Here is a 16080-nt window from a genome sequence, read left to right as displayed (position 1 = left end):
TTTAGTTTAGTTGCACGGTGGGTTTTTTTGGGGTTTTTTTTTCCCTTTTCTCTATTGATATATTTAAAAATTAGTATGCTATTATGTTACCTTAGTATGTTATGTTTAAATTACATTGTTTGTATCTTTTTTTTTCTGTATTAATATCTCCTGTAATTTTATTATATTCTAACAGTGTATTAGCTTCATCTTTACAGTAGAGGAGGCCGTGGATAGACATGTCAGAATGGGAATGGGATGTGGAATTAAAATGTGTGGCCACTGGGAGATCCTGCTTTCTCTGGCGGACAGAGCGTAGATGCCTGGCCTGCTGCGTTCACCAGCAACTTTGATGTGTGTTGCTTGAATTTCCAGCATCTGCAGAATTCCTGTTGTTTGCATTTAAATTCACTACTGCGAAGCCTCTTCCGATGATGCCTACACCGAAGAAGTTTAGATCCTCTCTTCGACGGGAGCTCAGTGAAACCATCTCTCACTGCTCCCCATCTGTAATTTCTTCGGCTCTTCAACTTTTCGACCACACTTTGACTCAGACTCGCTATCACAGCCATATATCCTTTCTTGGAACGTGCCTCCGTCGCCAACTTATTTGGACCTTCTGAGGATCCCAGGTACTCACATTTTATTGACTCTGCCTCTCGCTGCTTCTCCCGTCAAGCTCTGAAGGCGACTCTCTCCGCCATGAGGAGGTACTTGGTGTCCCTATCCCAGACCCTTCCACACCTTCGGGCATCTACGCTCTGTCCGCCAGAGAAAGCAGGATCTCCCAGTGGCCACACATTTTAATCCACATCCCATTCCCATTCTGACATGTCTATCCACGGCCTCCTCTACTGTAAAGGTGAAGCCACTCAGGTTGGAGGAACAACACCTTATATTCCGCCTGGGTAGCCGCCAACCTGATGGCATGAACATCGACTTCTCTAACTTCCGCTAAGGCCCCACCTCCCCCTCGTACCCCATCTGTTACTTATTTTTATGCACACATTCTTTCTCTCACTCTCTTTTTTCTCCCTCTGTCCCTCTGAATATACTTCTTGCCCATCCTCTGGGTCCCCCCCCCCCATCTTTCTTCCCAGACCTCCTGTCCCATGATCCTCTCGTATCCCCTTTTGCCTATCACCTGTCCAGCTCTTGGCTCCATCCCTCCCCCTCCTGTCTTCTCCTATCATTTTGGATCTCCCCCTCCCCCTGCCACTTTCAAATCCCTTACTCACTCTTCCTTCAGTTAGTCCTGACGAAGGGTCTCGGCCTGAAACGTCAACTGCACCTCTTCCTACAGATGCTGCCTGGCCTGCTGCGTTCACCAGCAACTTTGATGTGTGTTGCTTGAATTTCCAGCATCTGCGGAATTCCTGTTGTTTGGCTTACCTTTTTGTATACTTATTCAATAAAAAGATTTAAAAAGGAAAAGAAGAAATATACTTCTGTGTCACTTCATACAGCAGGGATTTTTCCCTTTGTTCGTCCTTTGCTTCAAATAGCAAGCTCATTCAATGAACAATTACCAAGGAACAGGCTGGCACTCAAGAGGAAAACAAGTAGATAAAATTCTAGAACAATCAATTTTGAACAAGTGCAAGCACTCAACCTAGAGATAAAAAGTAAAAAGGCAAGGAAATCAAATCATTCAAACTAATCTTTAGAATTTTAGCATTTTATTTCTGTTTACTCACACTCTCCAGTTTCTTCATGATAACTGGAATTCTCCATAGCATCAGAGAAGTTAGAAATACAGCTAAATTTTCAGCAATCTCTTGAGGATTCGCTCCACACTCCTGTATACCCAATAATACAATTAACTCCAACACATTTGATCTCAGCAATTGTTTTGAAACTAAATTTTTGTACAGCATTTTTTTGACTGTCGCGGTAAAATTCCCAGAACACATTACCTTGCTTGTTTCTCTTACCCATGTGGCCCACTTGATCACGGAGGCCAATGGAAAAGTGGTGCAGCCTATTCTTTTCAAGGTAGGAGCTCGCCAGTTGTAAGAAAGCAATCAATGAGCCTACTTCATTCCAACATTCCATGCCAAAGCACAACAGATATTGTGATGCACAAATAAAAATACATTTTAAAAATTGCAATTTTACCTTCCAGGTGTTTGAGCAGAGCCCTGGCACTGTTTCCATGAGCAGATATTAGGATGCATTTCCCCTTTTTTACTTCTGGAGCAATCACTTCATTCCAATACGGTAGCAATCTATCAAGAACCTCTTTCAAACTCTCAGTTTTCGGTAGCTTGTCTTTCGGAACATCACAAAAATTGTATCTTCGGTCATTGTAAATTTCATGGTAGGAAGGATGTGATTCATCAATAGGAGGAGGGGTGACATCGTAACTTCTTCTCCAAAGTCTAACTTTTTCTTCTCCATGAATCGCGGCTAACTCTGCCCGGTTAAGACCTATCAATGCACCATAATGACGCTCATTGAGACGCCACGAACTTTCTATCTGTACCCATTCTTGCTCCATTTCATGCAACACATGCCATGCAGTTTGAATAGATCTGCTCAAAATGGATGTAAGTACAAGATCAAATTTAAATCCTGCTTCTTTCAGAACTTTTCCACATGTTTGGGCTTCTTTTATGCCATTTTCCGTCAATTTCTGATCAACCCAACTGCAAAACCGGTTTTCTTTATTCCAGGCACTTTCACCATGCCTTAACAATACAAGCTTGAATGTCATGTTGATCCAAAGGTCTCAAATTCAGTGCACAAATTCAAAGATCTCTGCAAAATAGGGACAATAAAACTGTTAGAGATACTGCAACACTTAAATATCTTGGATTTTAATCTTGCACAGAACTGTAATCATTATAGGTTGGATACACATCTTAATGTATTAAAATCCCAGCAAGTTTAAGACACAGAGAGCCTTCCTTATGGGGAGAATATGAGATAGCTATTTTTGCATCAGCAAATACCTTAAGTCACTATACTATATTTAAATAGTTTGCTATTTTAAATCTAGTTAAAAAAGATCAAAATTCATTCTGGTACAGATATCTAGTGCCCTAGTAGCTTAGTGAATTAAAACTCATACACTCATCCCACAATGCACTTCTCCAATTGCACTTCTCCAATTTGGTCCCCCCACAAACTTTTCCACAAAGTTATGTTACAAAGTAATTGCCAGGAAATTGAACAGAGGAAAAAAAAATGCAAAGACACAAAGGCTGCAAGTTCTGAAATCTGGGACAACGATCTGTTGGGAGAACTCAATAGATCAAGCAGCATCTGTAGAGGGTGAGGTAGAGAAATGAATTGTCAATGTTTCAGGTCATAACCTTGCATCAGATGTTGCTCAACCCATCAAATTCCTCCAGCAAATTGCTCACTACTGCTAACTTGGCCGAAAAGGTATTGGAAATAGGATACTAAAATGTGACCTGCACCATTTCCTTCTTGACCCACCTGCTCTAGTTAACTGCGCATCAATACGAGGATCTCAGCCTTTAAACACACACTTGCCTCATAGCGGCAAAACACACAGGACCACGGCAGAAGAGAGTAAGGGACAGGAGGTCCCAGATTCACTCAAAGGGACTTGGAAATCCTCAAGAGGTATGTGAGGAGTCATTGATAACTTTGTGGCCTGAGGTAGAAGGAGTCAATTTTAGAAAACCTAGCACATTTATTTTTCAACAGTCCCCTCCTACACGTACACACTTAAAGTCCAGCGGTCGTGGACCATACAGATCCCTTCTTTGTAGAAGTGGTCCATAGCAGGGGTGATTGATAAGTTTGTGGCCTAATGTAGAAGGAGATGAGTTATACAGCTCTCATCTTATGCATGTGCAGTTCAACTCTGAGTGAAAATGCAGAAAGTTTGAAGTGTTTCCTCATCTCCACTTCTGGAGGTCCAAGATGCTGACTTCTACAAAGAAGGGATCCGAATGCTCCACGACCACTGGACTAAGTGTGCAAATGTATGAAAAATAAATGTTCTAGGTTTTCTAAAATTGACTCCTTCTATCTTGGGCCACGAACTTATGAATCACCCCTCATATAGCACACACCAGGATGAAGTGTCTGTACACCAATGTGACCTTCAGACCTGGCAGTGTAATCATATTAAGAGCTGGACAAGTAATAGACACAGAACATCTGATGCCCCTTGCAACTCAGTACTTCGTCCAAATAATGTCCAATATTAAGGACCACCAATTCAGTTTCCTTATTGATATTTGACTAAATCACATGGATTAAAAAAAAGTCCAGACAGTAAACTATTATGTCACCATATCTGGTGGGGCTGTCTTGCTGAGACTGATGCCACCCAGGCATTGCAAGGGAAAACTGGGATACTGGCTGAAAAATATAATTCTGTGACACTAGCCATCATGCTATTGATTATGGTAGACCTCCCCAAATTATGCTCATCCCCAAAACATAAAAAAAAACAAAATTTACTAAATTTAAACTGAGATTACTAGCTGAAGCATTAGCATTATTAGCATTCCCAGTCAGCTGTTTAATTTAAATACACCATTTGAAAATGCAAAAATGTTACATTTGAGGTTTTGTCTTTCAAAACAAATCAGCATTCTCTACAACCATGACAAGATAACCCCCTCATTATTATAGAATAAAACTCAAACTGATAAAACAAAGTTAAATGGCACTGAGCCAACAGATAGAAAATGGTAACCTCTTCAATTTACAAGTTGATTGATAGATTTATTTTTAAAAGAGTGGAGATAATGAAGGTATATGGAGTTAATACAGGAAAATAGCAGTGGGAAACGATCAGTCATGACCTTTACAAGCAATAATTACAATTAACAACAAATTGCAAAATTACCACTTCTAGAGGAGTTATTCATTTTGTCCCATTATGAATACCGGGACAAAAAAATAAGAACTGCTTTAGAGTAAATCCCATTATTACAAGGAAAATTAGTACCTTTGATTTTATTGACACATATGCAGAAGGAACAATGTTAATAAAGAAATAGAAATGCACTAATAATGCACTAGGTCACAACTTGAGTTCTACAGAATTAAGCACTAAGAATAACAGACAAAAATAAGTTGCCAGGGAGAAGGATGGGTGTGAAGGTCAGTCAAAGGGATGAAGAGCAAGAAACAAAACATGACAAAATTTATTATCAAAATACACATATGTCACCATACACAGCTCTAAGATTCATTTTCTTGTGTACATACTCAATAATCCATAATAGAATAATAGCCATAACAGAATCAATGAAACACCACATCAACTTGGGCATTCAACCAGAGCTCAAAAATAAGAAAGAAAGAAAGAAATAATAACGAATAAGCAATAAATATAGATAACATGAAACAAAGAATCATTAAAACTGAGTCCATTGGTTGCAGGAACATTTTAATGATGGGGAAAGTGAAGTTATCCTCTTTGGCTCAAAAGCCTAATGGTTGAGGGGTAGTAACTTTTCCTAAACCTAGTTGTGAAAGTCCTGAGGCTCCTATACCTTCTCCCTGATGGTAGGAGCAAGAAGAAAGCATGACCTGGGTGGCAGGGGATACCTGCTAACAAGTGCTGCTTTCTTGAAACAACATTTTGTATAGATGTGCTCAGTGATGGGGAGAACCTATGATGGACTGGGCCATATCCACCACTTTTTTATAAGATTTCCATTCAAGGCCCCAGCATTGAAATGTTTCGATACCAAGATGTGATACAGCCAGTCAATATACTCTCCACCACACATATATAGAAGTTTATCAAAGTTTCAGAAGGCATACCAAATCTTCACAGACTCTTAAGGAAGTGGAAACACTGCTATGCTTTCTTCAACATTGCATTTACATGCTAGGCCCAATACAGGCCCTCCAAAATGATAGCACCAAAGAATTTAAAGTTGTCAACCCTCTCCACCTCTGCTCCTCCAATGAGGACTAGCTCACAAATAAATTATATTTATTATGACAATATAGTAATAGGGAGTTTACAGTAACAATATAGAAACAGGGAGAATGCAATGTTCTTAACTGAAATTTATAAGGCGATCATGCAAATAGAAAGCAAACGTTAATATATGAAAGAATAAAAGCAATGGCAGAACTGCAAGATGGATAAACTGTATCAACACATCAGCTTACTAGACCCTATCCTATCATCAATATTTCCGGTTGTTCTCTTCACCCTTCCTTCCCCCTACAAGGTAAAACACACTCACTTTCTAAATTTCCTCAGCTTGATGAAAGGATATAGAACTGAGATTAAGTAGTTTTTCTCTCCACATATCACTACCTGACAATGGGTATTTCAAGCATTTTTATTTTGTTTTATTTCAGAGTTCCAGCATTAGTATTTTGCTTTTCAATTTTAAAAAAATATTTCAACATTAAAAATAACTGTCCTTTTCTCAAAACTTAAACAGACATTGAGAAAATCGGAAACATTTTTTGGAAATTATATAAGTTTATAACATGGAATGCATACATGGAACATATTTCCCAGTTTTCACTTCTACCCCACAAGCGCTACCCTCACGCCCATCCCACCCTACCCCTTCCCCTTATTGCCATACCTCCTTCCCACCCTCATTTCCCGATTTATTTTCTCTTCCCATACCCCTTTCCTCCTCCCACCTATAAACCGCAGACTTACATGCACGTCCCTGTTTACAAGAACCTGTCCACTGTCTGGCCACCCGATCGACACTGTACTACGCACGCGCAGTCGCCGCTGCTTCTGCCACTTCTTCTACTCCAGTTTCCGTATCCCAGCAACCAGCGCAGCCAATCAGAGCTCTCTGCTCAATATTCTCCAAGCGAACCAATCAGGATGCACGTCACGTCTCGTCGTTTGCCAACTAATAAAGGTGGCTTCATTTGAAATAAATGGTGGGTGGACTGTACAGGATAAAACTGCAAATGCTGGAAATGTAAAATAAAAGTAGGAAAAGTACTGGAAATTCTCAGCAAAAAAGGCAGCACTGTGGAGAGAACCTTCGTATGATAGTTCATATCTTGAACTTGTTTTCAACATTTTCTGTTTCTAAAATGGCAAGAGCTTGTGAAGAAATAAGTGCGAGTGTGCATGATTGATGAAATATTACAGATAATTATTTATATACAATTATTATATACATAGAACAAAATGTATATAAAACAAATATAAGTATATATTGTAATTTAAAACATTTACTTGCTTTGTTTCTGACATTTTAACTTGGTAATAAGTGCATCAGGCAAATGTCACAGTTACCAGAGATCTGGACCCATCAATCTGCATGCACCATCTACATTCCCCAGTAGTTCTCTTCATGTGGCACATTTAAAAACCTGGGCAAGTGCAAGGAGGTCCCAGGAATGCTTCATTTGGATAATATTTGAGCAGGACTGACAATGAAAACTCACTGCAAGTCCACATTCTCTTGCAGTAACTTTGTATTGGACACTTTACAGCCGACATATAAATGGAAAGCACGTTTCATTTGGTGCCAGTATGGAAGTAAAATTGGTTTATCATTGTCACATGCCTGCAGGTACAGTGAAAAGCTTCTTTTGCATGCTGTGCATAGAGATCAAATCTTTACACAGTGCATTGAAGTAGGACAAGGTAAAACAATACAATACTGAATAAAGTGCAGCAGCTACAGGGAAAGTGCTATGCAGGTAAACAGTAAGGTGTAGAAACATAATAAGGTAGATTGAGGTCAAAAGTCCACCTCATGATATGGGAATCATTTTATAGTCTTATAACGGTGGGACAGAAGTTGTCCCTGAGCCTGGTAGTACGTGCTTTCAGGCTTTTGTATCATCTACCTGATGTACAAGAGGAGAAGAAAAGTGAGTGGAGACTTTGATCATGCTGGTTGCTTTTCTGTGCTGGTGAGAACTATAGATAGAGTTCAAGGAGGGGAGGCTGGTTTCTCTGATGTGCTGGGCTATGTCCACAACTCTGAAGTTTCTTGCGGTCATGTGCAGAGCAGGTGCTATGCAAAGCCATCGTGTATCCAGATAGAGTGCTTACTGTGGTGTATCAACTAAACAAGGGTAAGCGTTCATGAGGACATGCAGAATTCCTTTAGCTTCCTGAGGAAGTAGGGTCATTGGTGGGCTTTCTAGGCCACTGCATCTCAATGTAACGGATAAGAATGCTCGGAGAACTCCATTGACTTGATGGGCCAAATAGCAAGAGAAGTATTATAGTGGTGGCTGGTAATAACCATCACTGAATGAGAACTTGATGTGTTGTCAATGCTCCTGTCTATATCAATAGTGCTGAGGTAAAGAGGGTTAAGAGTCATAGAAAAGTGCAACACAGAAACAGCCCCTTCGGCCCATCTAGTCCATGCCAAAACATTTAAACAGCCTCCTCCCATCAACCTGCACTGAGACCATAGCCCACAAATACCCCTATCATCCATGTACCTATCAAAACTTTGATTAAATGTTGAAATCAAGTTCGCATGCACCACGTTCCACACTCTCATGACCCTCTGAGTGAAGAAGTTTCCCCTCATGTTCCCATTAAACTTTTCACATTACACCCTTAACCCATGACCTCTGGTTGTAGTCCCTACCATCCTCAGTAGTTGCATTTACCCTACATATACCCTCATAATAAATTTATATACCGCTATCAAATCTCCTCTCAATCTTCTATGTTCTAAGGAATAAAGTCTTAACCTATTCAAACTTCCCTTATAACTCAGGTTCTCCAGACCCGTCAACATCCTTGTAAACGCAAACATGAGGAATTCTGCAGATGCTGGAAATTCAAGCAACACACATCAAAGTTGCTGGTGAACGCAGCAGGCCAGGCATCATCTCTAGGAAGAGGTACAGTCGACGTTTTGGGCTGAGATCCTTCGTCAGGACTACCTGAAGGAAGAGCTAGTAAGAGATTTGAAAGTGGGAGGGGGAGGGGGAGATCCAAAATGATAGGAGAAGACAGGAGGGGGAGGGATGGAGTCAAAACCTGGACAGGTGATTGGCAAAAGGGATATGAGAGGATCATGGGACAGGAGCCCAGGGAGAAGGAAAGGGGGGGGAACCCAGAGGATGGGCAAGGAGTATAGTCAGAGGGACAGAGGGAGAAAAAGGAGAGAAAGAGAGAAAGAATGTGCGTATATAAATAAATAACGGATGGGGTATGAGGGGGAGGTGGGGCATTAGCAGAAGTTAGAGAAGTCAATGTTCATGCCATCAGGTTGGAGGCTACCCAGACGGAATATAAGGTGTTGTTCCTCCAACCTGAGTGTGGCTTCATCTTTACAGTAGAGGAGGCCGTAGATAGACGTATCAGAATGGAAATTAAAATGTGTGGCCACTGGGAGATCCTGCTTTCTCTGGCGGACAGAGTGTAGGTGTTCAGCAAAACGATCTCCCAGCCATTGGGTCTTGCCAATATATAAAAGGCCACATCGGGAACACCGGACACAGTATATCACCCCAGCTGACTCACAGGTGAAGTGTTGCCTCACCCGGAAGGACTGTCTGGGGCCCTGAATGGTGGTAAGGGAGGAAGTGTAAGGGCATGTGTAGCACTTGTTCCGCTTACAAGGATAAGTGCCAGGAGGGAGACCAGTGGGGAGGGATGGGGGGGGGGGGGACAAATGGACAAGGGAGTCACGTAGGGAGCGATCCCTGCGGAAAGCGGTGGGGGGGAGGGAAAGATGTGCTTAGTGGTGGGAACCCGTTGGAGGTGGCGGAAGTTGCGGAGAATAATATATTGGACCCGGAGGCTGGTGGGGTGGTAGGTGAGGACCAGGGGAACCCTATTCCTAGTGGGGTGGCGGGAGGATCCTTGTAAATTTTCTCTGCAGTCTTTTAACATTATTTGCATCTTTTCTGGTAGATAACCAAAACTCCACACAATGCTCCAAGTTAGGCCTCACCAGCGTCTTATACAACTTCAACATAACGTCCTAGCTCCTGTACTCAGTACTTTCATCTATGAAGGCCAATGTGCCAAAGGCTTTCTTTACAACCCTGTCTACCTGTGACACCACTTTCAATGAATTATGGACCTGTATTTCCAGATTCCTTTGGATTAGACATTGGCTTTGTGGAAGAAGCCAGATAACGGTAGTAGATGGTTGTCTCTCTGAATGGAGGACTGTGACAAGTGGAGGTTCGCAGGGATCAGTGATGTGTCCGTTGTTGTTTGTAAATTAGAACAATGATCCAGATGATAATGTGGTTAACTGGATCCGAAAAATTGCAGGTGACACCAAGATTAGTCCTACCGCAGATTGCTTCCAGTAGATCATTTCTGCCTTCCAACAGTATTCAAAATGGCATGCTTGTTATTGAGGGGAATGACAACAGGGGCGCTCTATACCAGCTGCCTATTTCCCTTTCCTCTCTTGACAGTCACCCATTCACCTGCCTCCTGCAAGCTAGAGGTAACCACCTCCCTGTAGCTCCCATCTATCACCTCCTCAGTTTCCCTTATGAGCCAATGGCTGTTAAGTTGCAGCTCCAGTTCCTTAACACGTTCTCTGGGGAGATGCTGTTCGGAGCACCTGGTGCAGATGTGGTTACCTGAGAGGCTGAAGGTCTCCCAGAATTCTTACATCTCACACAAAGGACAAAACACATCCCCTGTAGCCAGTCTTACTGCCCTAACTATATTCTCACAGATGAAGAATGAGCAAGAAAAAGCTTACCAGATACTTACGTCAGCCACACCAGTTATCACCCTAGCCTGTTGAGCCAAATCTAAAAGTCTCCCACAACACTGTCCTACTCACACAATGGTCGCCCTGCCTCATATTTATTGGACCTTGCTAATGAATCCCAAACTCCAAATGATCACTGTTCAAGCTCTGATAAAACACCCATGAAGCATTCATTTTTAAAGCCCTCTCCTTGACCTGGGTGTAGACACCACTACATTTTGCCTCCAAAGTCCGACTGGTTGCTGTTCAAGCTTTAAAACTGGATACAAAATGCTGATATTTAACGCTCTCTCCTCAACCTGGGTTAAGACACTTTTCCTTTTCACCTCAGTATTCTGATTGGCCGCTGTTCAAGCTGGGTGTAGCACTGAAATACATAGGCACTAAGTGTCAGAAAATGTTGAGGTTCTAACTGTTCATGGTGTAGCAAAGGGTGGGCCTGGGTTCATTGCTATTCAGTGTCTCCTTTAATTGCCCAACCGTTTGTGTACTGTGCATTTGCAAACAAAGTTCTGAAAAGGATGCAGGTGTCCAATGTCTGTGTACCAGAGGACATCCTGATCTACAGCCTGTTCCCAGGGGTGCAAACCAAGACAAACACGAAGTACTGCTGAAAGACCATCACTGCTTCCATAATTTTGCTGATGATTGAGAGTAGACTGATCAGACAGTTAAGAGGTGGGATTTCAGAGGCTATTTCTGGAAAGAACATAGCTGTGCAATTTTCTAGTTTGTTATATAATGGCAGAATAACAATTGTAGTGTAAAACCTGAATAGAAGCACATCTAATTTTGAGGCATACTAGGCTAATTTTGAGGCATACTGACTTCATAGCTTTTGCTGTCTCAGGTACACCCAGTTGCTTCCTGAATTCACATGCAGAGAGTTGAATTAGTTGTTTTTTTTTAAAATGATGGTGGCAACTAAAGGAGGAAGTATGGATAGATATTCCACTGTGGAGACAGCCTTTATGTGACGAAGCTCTGAACTTGAAATCAGACCTACTGAATGTTTTCAAATCTTTTCCTTTTCTAAAATAAATGACAAGACCTTGTGAAGAAATCAGCATAAGTCTGCATGATTAATTAGATAGTAGATAATTACATAATTATGACATACATAATATAATGTACATAAAATATATAAAATATACAGTATATGATATAATAAAAAGCTATTATACAGCTTCAAAACTGCAAGCCATAGTAGATAGCCTTCTTCGGTGTCCACAACACTCCCAGTCTTGGTGTCATGCGCAAATTTGTTGATCCAGTTAATGACATTATCATCCAAGTCATTGACGTAGATAACAAACAATAATTGACTCAGCACCAATCCCTGTGGCACTCCACTAATCACAGGCCTCCAGTCAGAGAGGCAATCATCTACTACCACTCTCTGGCTTCTCACACAAAGCCGATGTCTAATCCAGAGGGATCTGGGAATACAGGTCCATAATTCATTGAAAGTGGTGTCACAGGTAGACAGGGTCATAAAGAAAGCTTTTGGCACATTGGCCTTCATAACTGAAAGTGTGAGTACAGGAGATGAGATGTTATGTTGAAGTTGTACAAGAAATTGGTGAGGATTAATTTGGAGATTTATGTGCAATTTTGGTCACCTGCCAGCAGGAAAGAGGTAATAAGGTTGAATGAGTACATAGAAACTTTACATGGATGTTGCCAGGTCTGGATGACCTGAGTTATAAAGAAAGATTAAATAGGTTAGGACTCCATTCCTTGGAACATAGAAGATTGAGAGGATATTTGATAAAGGTATATAAAATTATGAGGGGTGTAGATAGGGTAAATGCAAGTGGCTTGTTCCACTGAGGCTGGGTGGGTTTTTTGACTAGAAGTCATGGGCTAAGGGTGAAAGGTGGAAAGTTTAAGGGGAACATCTGGAGAAACTTCTTCACTCAGAGGGTCCTGAGAGAGTGGAACATGCTGCCAAAACAAGTGATGCATGCAAACAAAATGCTGGAGGAAGTCGGCAGGCCAGGGAGCATCTATGGAAAAAAATACAGTCGACGTTTTGGGCCGAAACCCTTTGGCAGGAAACTTCGACTGTCCTTTTTTCCATAGATGCTGCCTGGCCTGCTGAGTTCCTCCAGTATTTTGTGTGTGTTGCTCAGATTTCCAGCATCTGCAGATTTTCTCTTGTTTGTGATGCATTCAAACTCCACTTCAATGTTTAATAGAAGTTTGGATATGGTTTCGGTGCAGGTTGATGGGAGTAGGTGGTTTAACTGGTTCGGCACAGAGTAGATGAGCCAAAGGACTTGTTTCTGTGCTGTATTTTTGATGACTTTATGACTAAAGATTTAATTTCATTTTTTACCTGCAGAGGTTCAACTCCTCCCCTGCCTACCTGTCTGTTCTTTTGATAGATTGTATATCCTTGGATATTAAGCCCCCAACTACAATCACCTTTCAGCCATGTCTCCGTGATACCCATAACGTCATACCTCCTAATCGCTAACTGTGCTACAGGATTATCTGCCTTATTTCGCGTACCGCATGCATTCAAATACAGCACCTTCAGGTTGTATTTGTCACCCTTTCCAATGTTGGCCCCCTTTTACTCTACAACTAATCCTACTGACTGCAATTTTCCCTGTCGTCTGCCTGTCCTTCCTGAAGGTCTCACTATACACAACCTCTGCTTGTAAACCAACATCCCTATTCTCAGCGCTATCACTCCAACACCCAACCACCTACCAAATTAGTTAAAACCTTCCCCAACAGCTCTAGCGAACCAGCCCACAAGGATATTGGACCCGGTCGATTTTAGTTGTAGCCAGTCCGTTTGTACATGTCATACCTTCCCCAGAAGATATCCATAAATCTGAAACCCTGCCCCCCCCCACACCTGTTCCTCAGCCATGCATTCACCTTCTAAATCATCCGATTCTTGCCCTCACTGACAAGTGGTACAGGCAGCTATCCAGAGATTGTTATCCTGGAGGTCCTGCTCTTCAACTTTCAACCTAGCTCTCTAAATTCTCTCTTTAGGACCTCCTCTCTTTTCCTTCCTACGTCATTAGTACCAATATTTACCAAGATGTCTGGCTGCTCACTCCGTGGCACCTGGGAGGCAACATGTCATCTGGGTCTTCTATCACGTCCACAGACTCTCCTGTCTACTCCTCTACCTATGGGATCTCTTATTACCATTGCATCCCTCCTCTGGCCACTTCTCTTCTGAGCCACAGCACTAGACCTCAGAGCCAAAGACTGGCTGATTGTGTCTCCCCCTGGTAGGTTGTTCACACCCCCACCCCAACAGTGTCAAAATGGTATGCTTGTTATTGAGGGGAATGGCCACATGGCTGCTCTATACCAGCTGCCTATTTCCCTTTCCTCTCCTGAGAGTCACCCATTCGCCTGCCTCCTACAAGCCAAGGGTGACCATCCCCCTGTAGCTTCTATCATCAACTCCTCTGTTTCCCTCATGAGCCGACGGTCATCAAGTTGCTGCTCCCATTCTTGAACACATTCTCTGAGGAGCTGCAGCCCAGCAGATGTGATTATCTAGGCATCTGAAGGTCTCCCAGAATTGCCACATCTCACACAAAGAACAAAACACATTCCCTGCAGCCATTCTTACTGCCCTAATTATACGCTAAGAGATGGAGAATTAGCAAAGAAAAGCCCACCAGATACTTATGTTGCCCACACCTGCCATCACCCTAGCCTGTTGAGCCAAACCCAAAAGTCTCCCCACTCTATCACTGTCCCACTCATACAATAGCCGCTCCGTTTGCCCCTTTGGACCTTGCCAATGAATCTCGAACTCCAATTTGCCTCTGTTCAAGCTCCAATAAAACAGATACGAAGCATTGATATTTAAAGCTCTTTCCTTGAACTGGGTGAAGACACTTTTACTTTTCGCCTCCGTACTCCAATGTTCAGGCTGGGTGTAGAACTGAGGTACATAGGCACTGAGTGTCACTACATGTTGATGTTCTACCTGTGCATGGTGTAGCAAAGAGTGTCCCTGGACTCATTGCTATTCAGTGCTTCATTTAATTGCCAATCCTTTGTGTACTGTGCATTTGCAAACGAAGTTCTGAAAAGGATGCAGGTGTCTTATGTCTGCATAACAGAGGGCACTCTGATCTATAGCCTGTTCCCAGGGATGCAAAACAAGACAAACATAAAATGCTGCTGGAAGACCATCACTGCTTCCAAGATTTTGCTGATGATTGAGAGTAGACTGAGCAGACAGTGACTAGGTTGGATTTCAGTCGCTATTTCTGGAAAGAACATAGCTGTGCAATTTTCCAGTTTGTTGTATAATGGCAGAATTACAATTGTAGTGTAAAACCTGAATAGAAGCACATCTAATTTTGAAGGACACTGGGATGATGTCTGATTCCATAGTTTTTGCTGTCTCAAATATGCTCAGCTGCTTCTTGAATTCACATGAAGAGAGTTGAATTAGTTGTTTTTTTATGATGGTGGGAATTAAAGGAGGAAGCAGAGACAGATATTCCACTTCAGATTTCTAATTGAATACGCAACAGTTTGATAAGTGCAGATAACTTTAACTATTTGCTGCCTAAGGTATGTATCAGCTTTCTTGTGTTAGCAATTCATTTGTCAGTCAGCTGGTGATGCTAATCCATATTATGGTGGGAACCCCATCCATATTCCTCACTGAACCATAGTTAGTTGCCTGACTTGAATGAAGGATGTAGTCAGTCTTGAGAGTACACACTGAAGCAAGGGTTCCCACCCTTTTTAATGCCAAAGAGCCTTACCATTAACCGTGGGATCAACGGACAACAGGTTGGGAACTCCTGCGCTAAATCAAAGTTGACTAAAATTCCTATAGTGTATGCTGTGAGGAAACAAGAGTTCTGTAAAATGGCCCGTGGGAAATGTTCATCATACAAACATAAACAGAATGGACAATCTGTGTTGTCCACTGATTTACGATGGTGTGACTATTAGCGGTTTACAAGTCTACACAGTGTCACGTGATCGGCAACAATGAGTATATCAATCGAGTCAGATTTTATAAAAACTATCAAATATTTTTTAAACTCTGCTCAATATATTAAAAAAAAATCGAAAATCTTAACTGGAAGTAAACTGCTATGCGGCCATTTAACAAACCACCACTCACTACTAGTTCTTAAAGCAATAAATGCGAAAACAGTTCTTAAAGTGGTAAATTCAAAAACAGTTCTTAGAACGGTAAATTCGAAAGTCCAAGAGATTTATACAGTCAATTAGGAGAGACTTTCCTGAAGTAAAGAATTCCTCAAAGACACAATGTCACTGCCAATCCCAGCTGGATCCTGCCTTGTCCGCAGGATTCACGACAACGGAAATAAAACGGTTTAAAGGCACTGACCTTTCCCTCTGGATACTAGATACTGCACAGCCTTTTCTGCTGCTTTTAACAGAGGCTATCTCATGCAGATCACTCTTTCTTGAA

At 41.8% G+C, this 16080-nt stretch overlaps 1 protein-coding gene across 2 annotated transcripts in view; it reads right to left on the bottom strand.

Annotated features, from left to right (window-relative positions):
* The window catches only part of bpgm (2,3-bisphosphoglycerate mutase), a 35389-nt gene extending 28699 nt beyond the window's left edge, over positions 1-6690 (bottom strand). For both annotated transcript variants that reach the window (XM_072241874.1, XM_072241875.1), the window contains exons 1-2: positions 6608-6690; positions 2098-2739 (exon numbers count right to left, since the gene is read on the bottom strand). In XM_072241874.1, the coding sequence (XP_072097975.1) occupies positions 2098-2695 (598 nt within the window). In that variant the 5' untranslated portion in view covers positions 2696-2739; positions 6608-6690. The remainder of the gene's footprint in view (positions 1-2097; positions 2740-6607) is intronic.
* Between the last annotated feature and the right edge of the window lie 9390 nt (positions 6691-16080).

This window comes from Mobula birostris, chromosome 23 (genome assembly GCF_030028105.1).
Source record: "Mobula birostris isolate sMobBir1 chromosome 23, sMobBir1.hap1, whole genome shotgun sequence".
Lineage (NCBI taxonomy): Eukaryota > Metazoa > Chordata > Chondrichthyes > Myliobatiformes > Myliobatidae > Mobula > Mobula birostris.
Note: the sequence above shows the minus strand (reverse complement) of the source record. Positions and strands in the feature narration are given on the sequence as shown.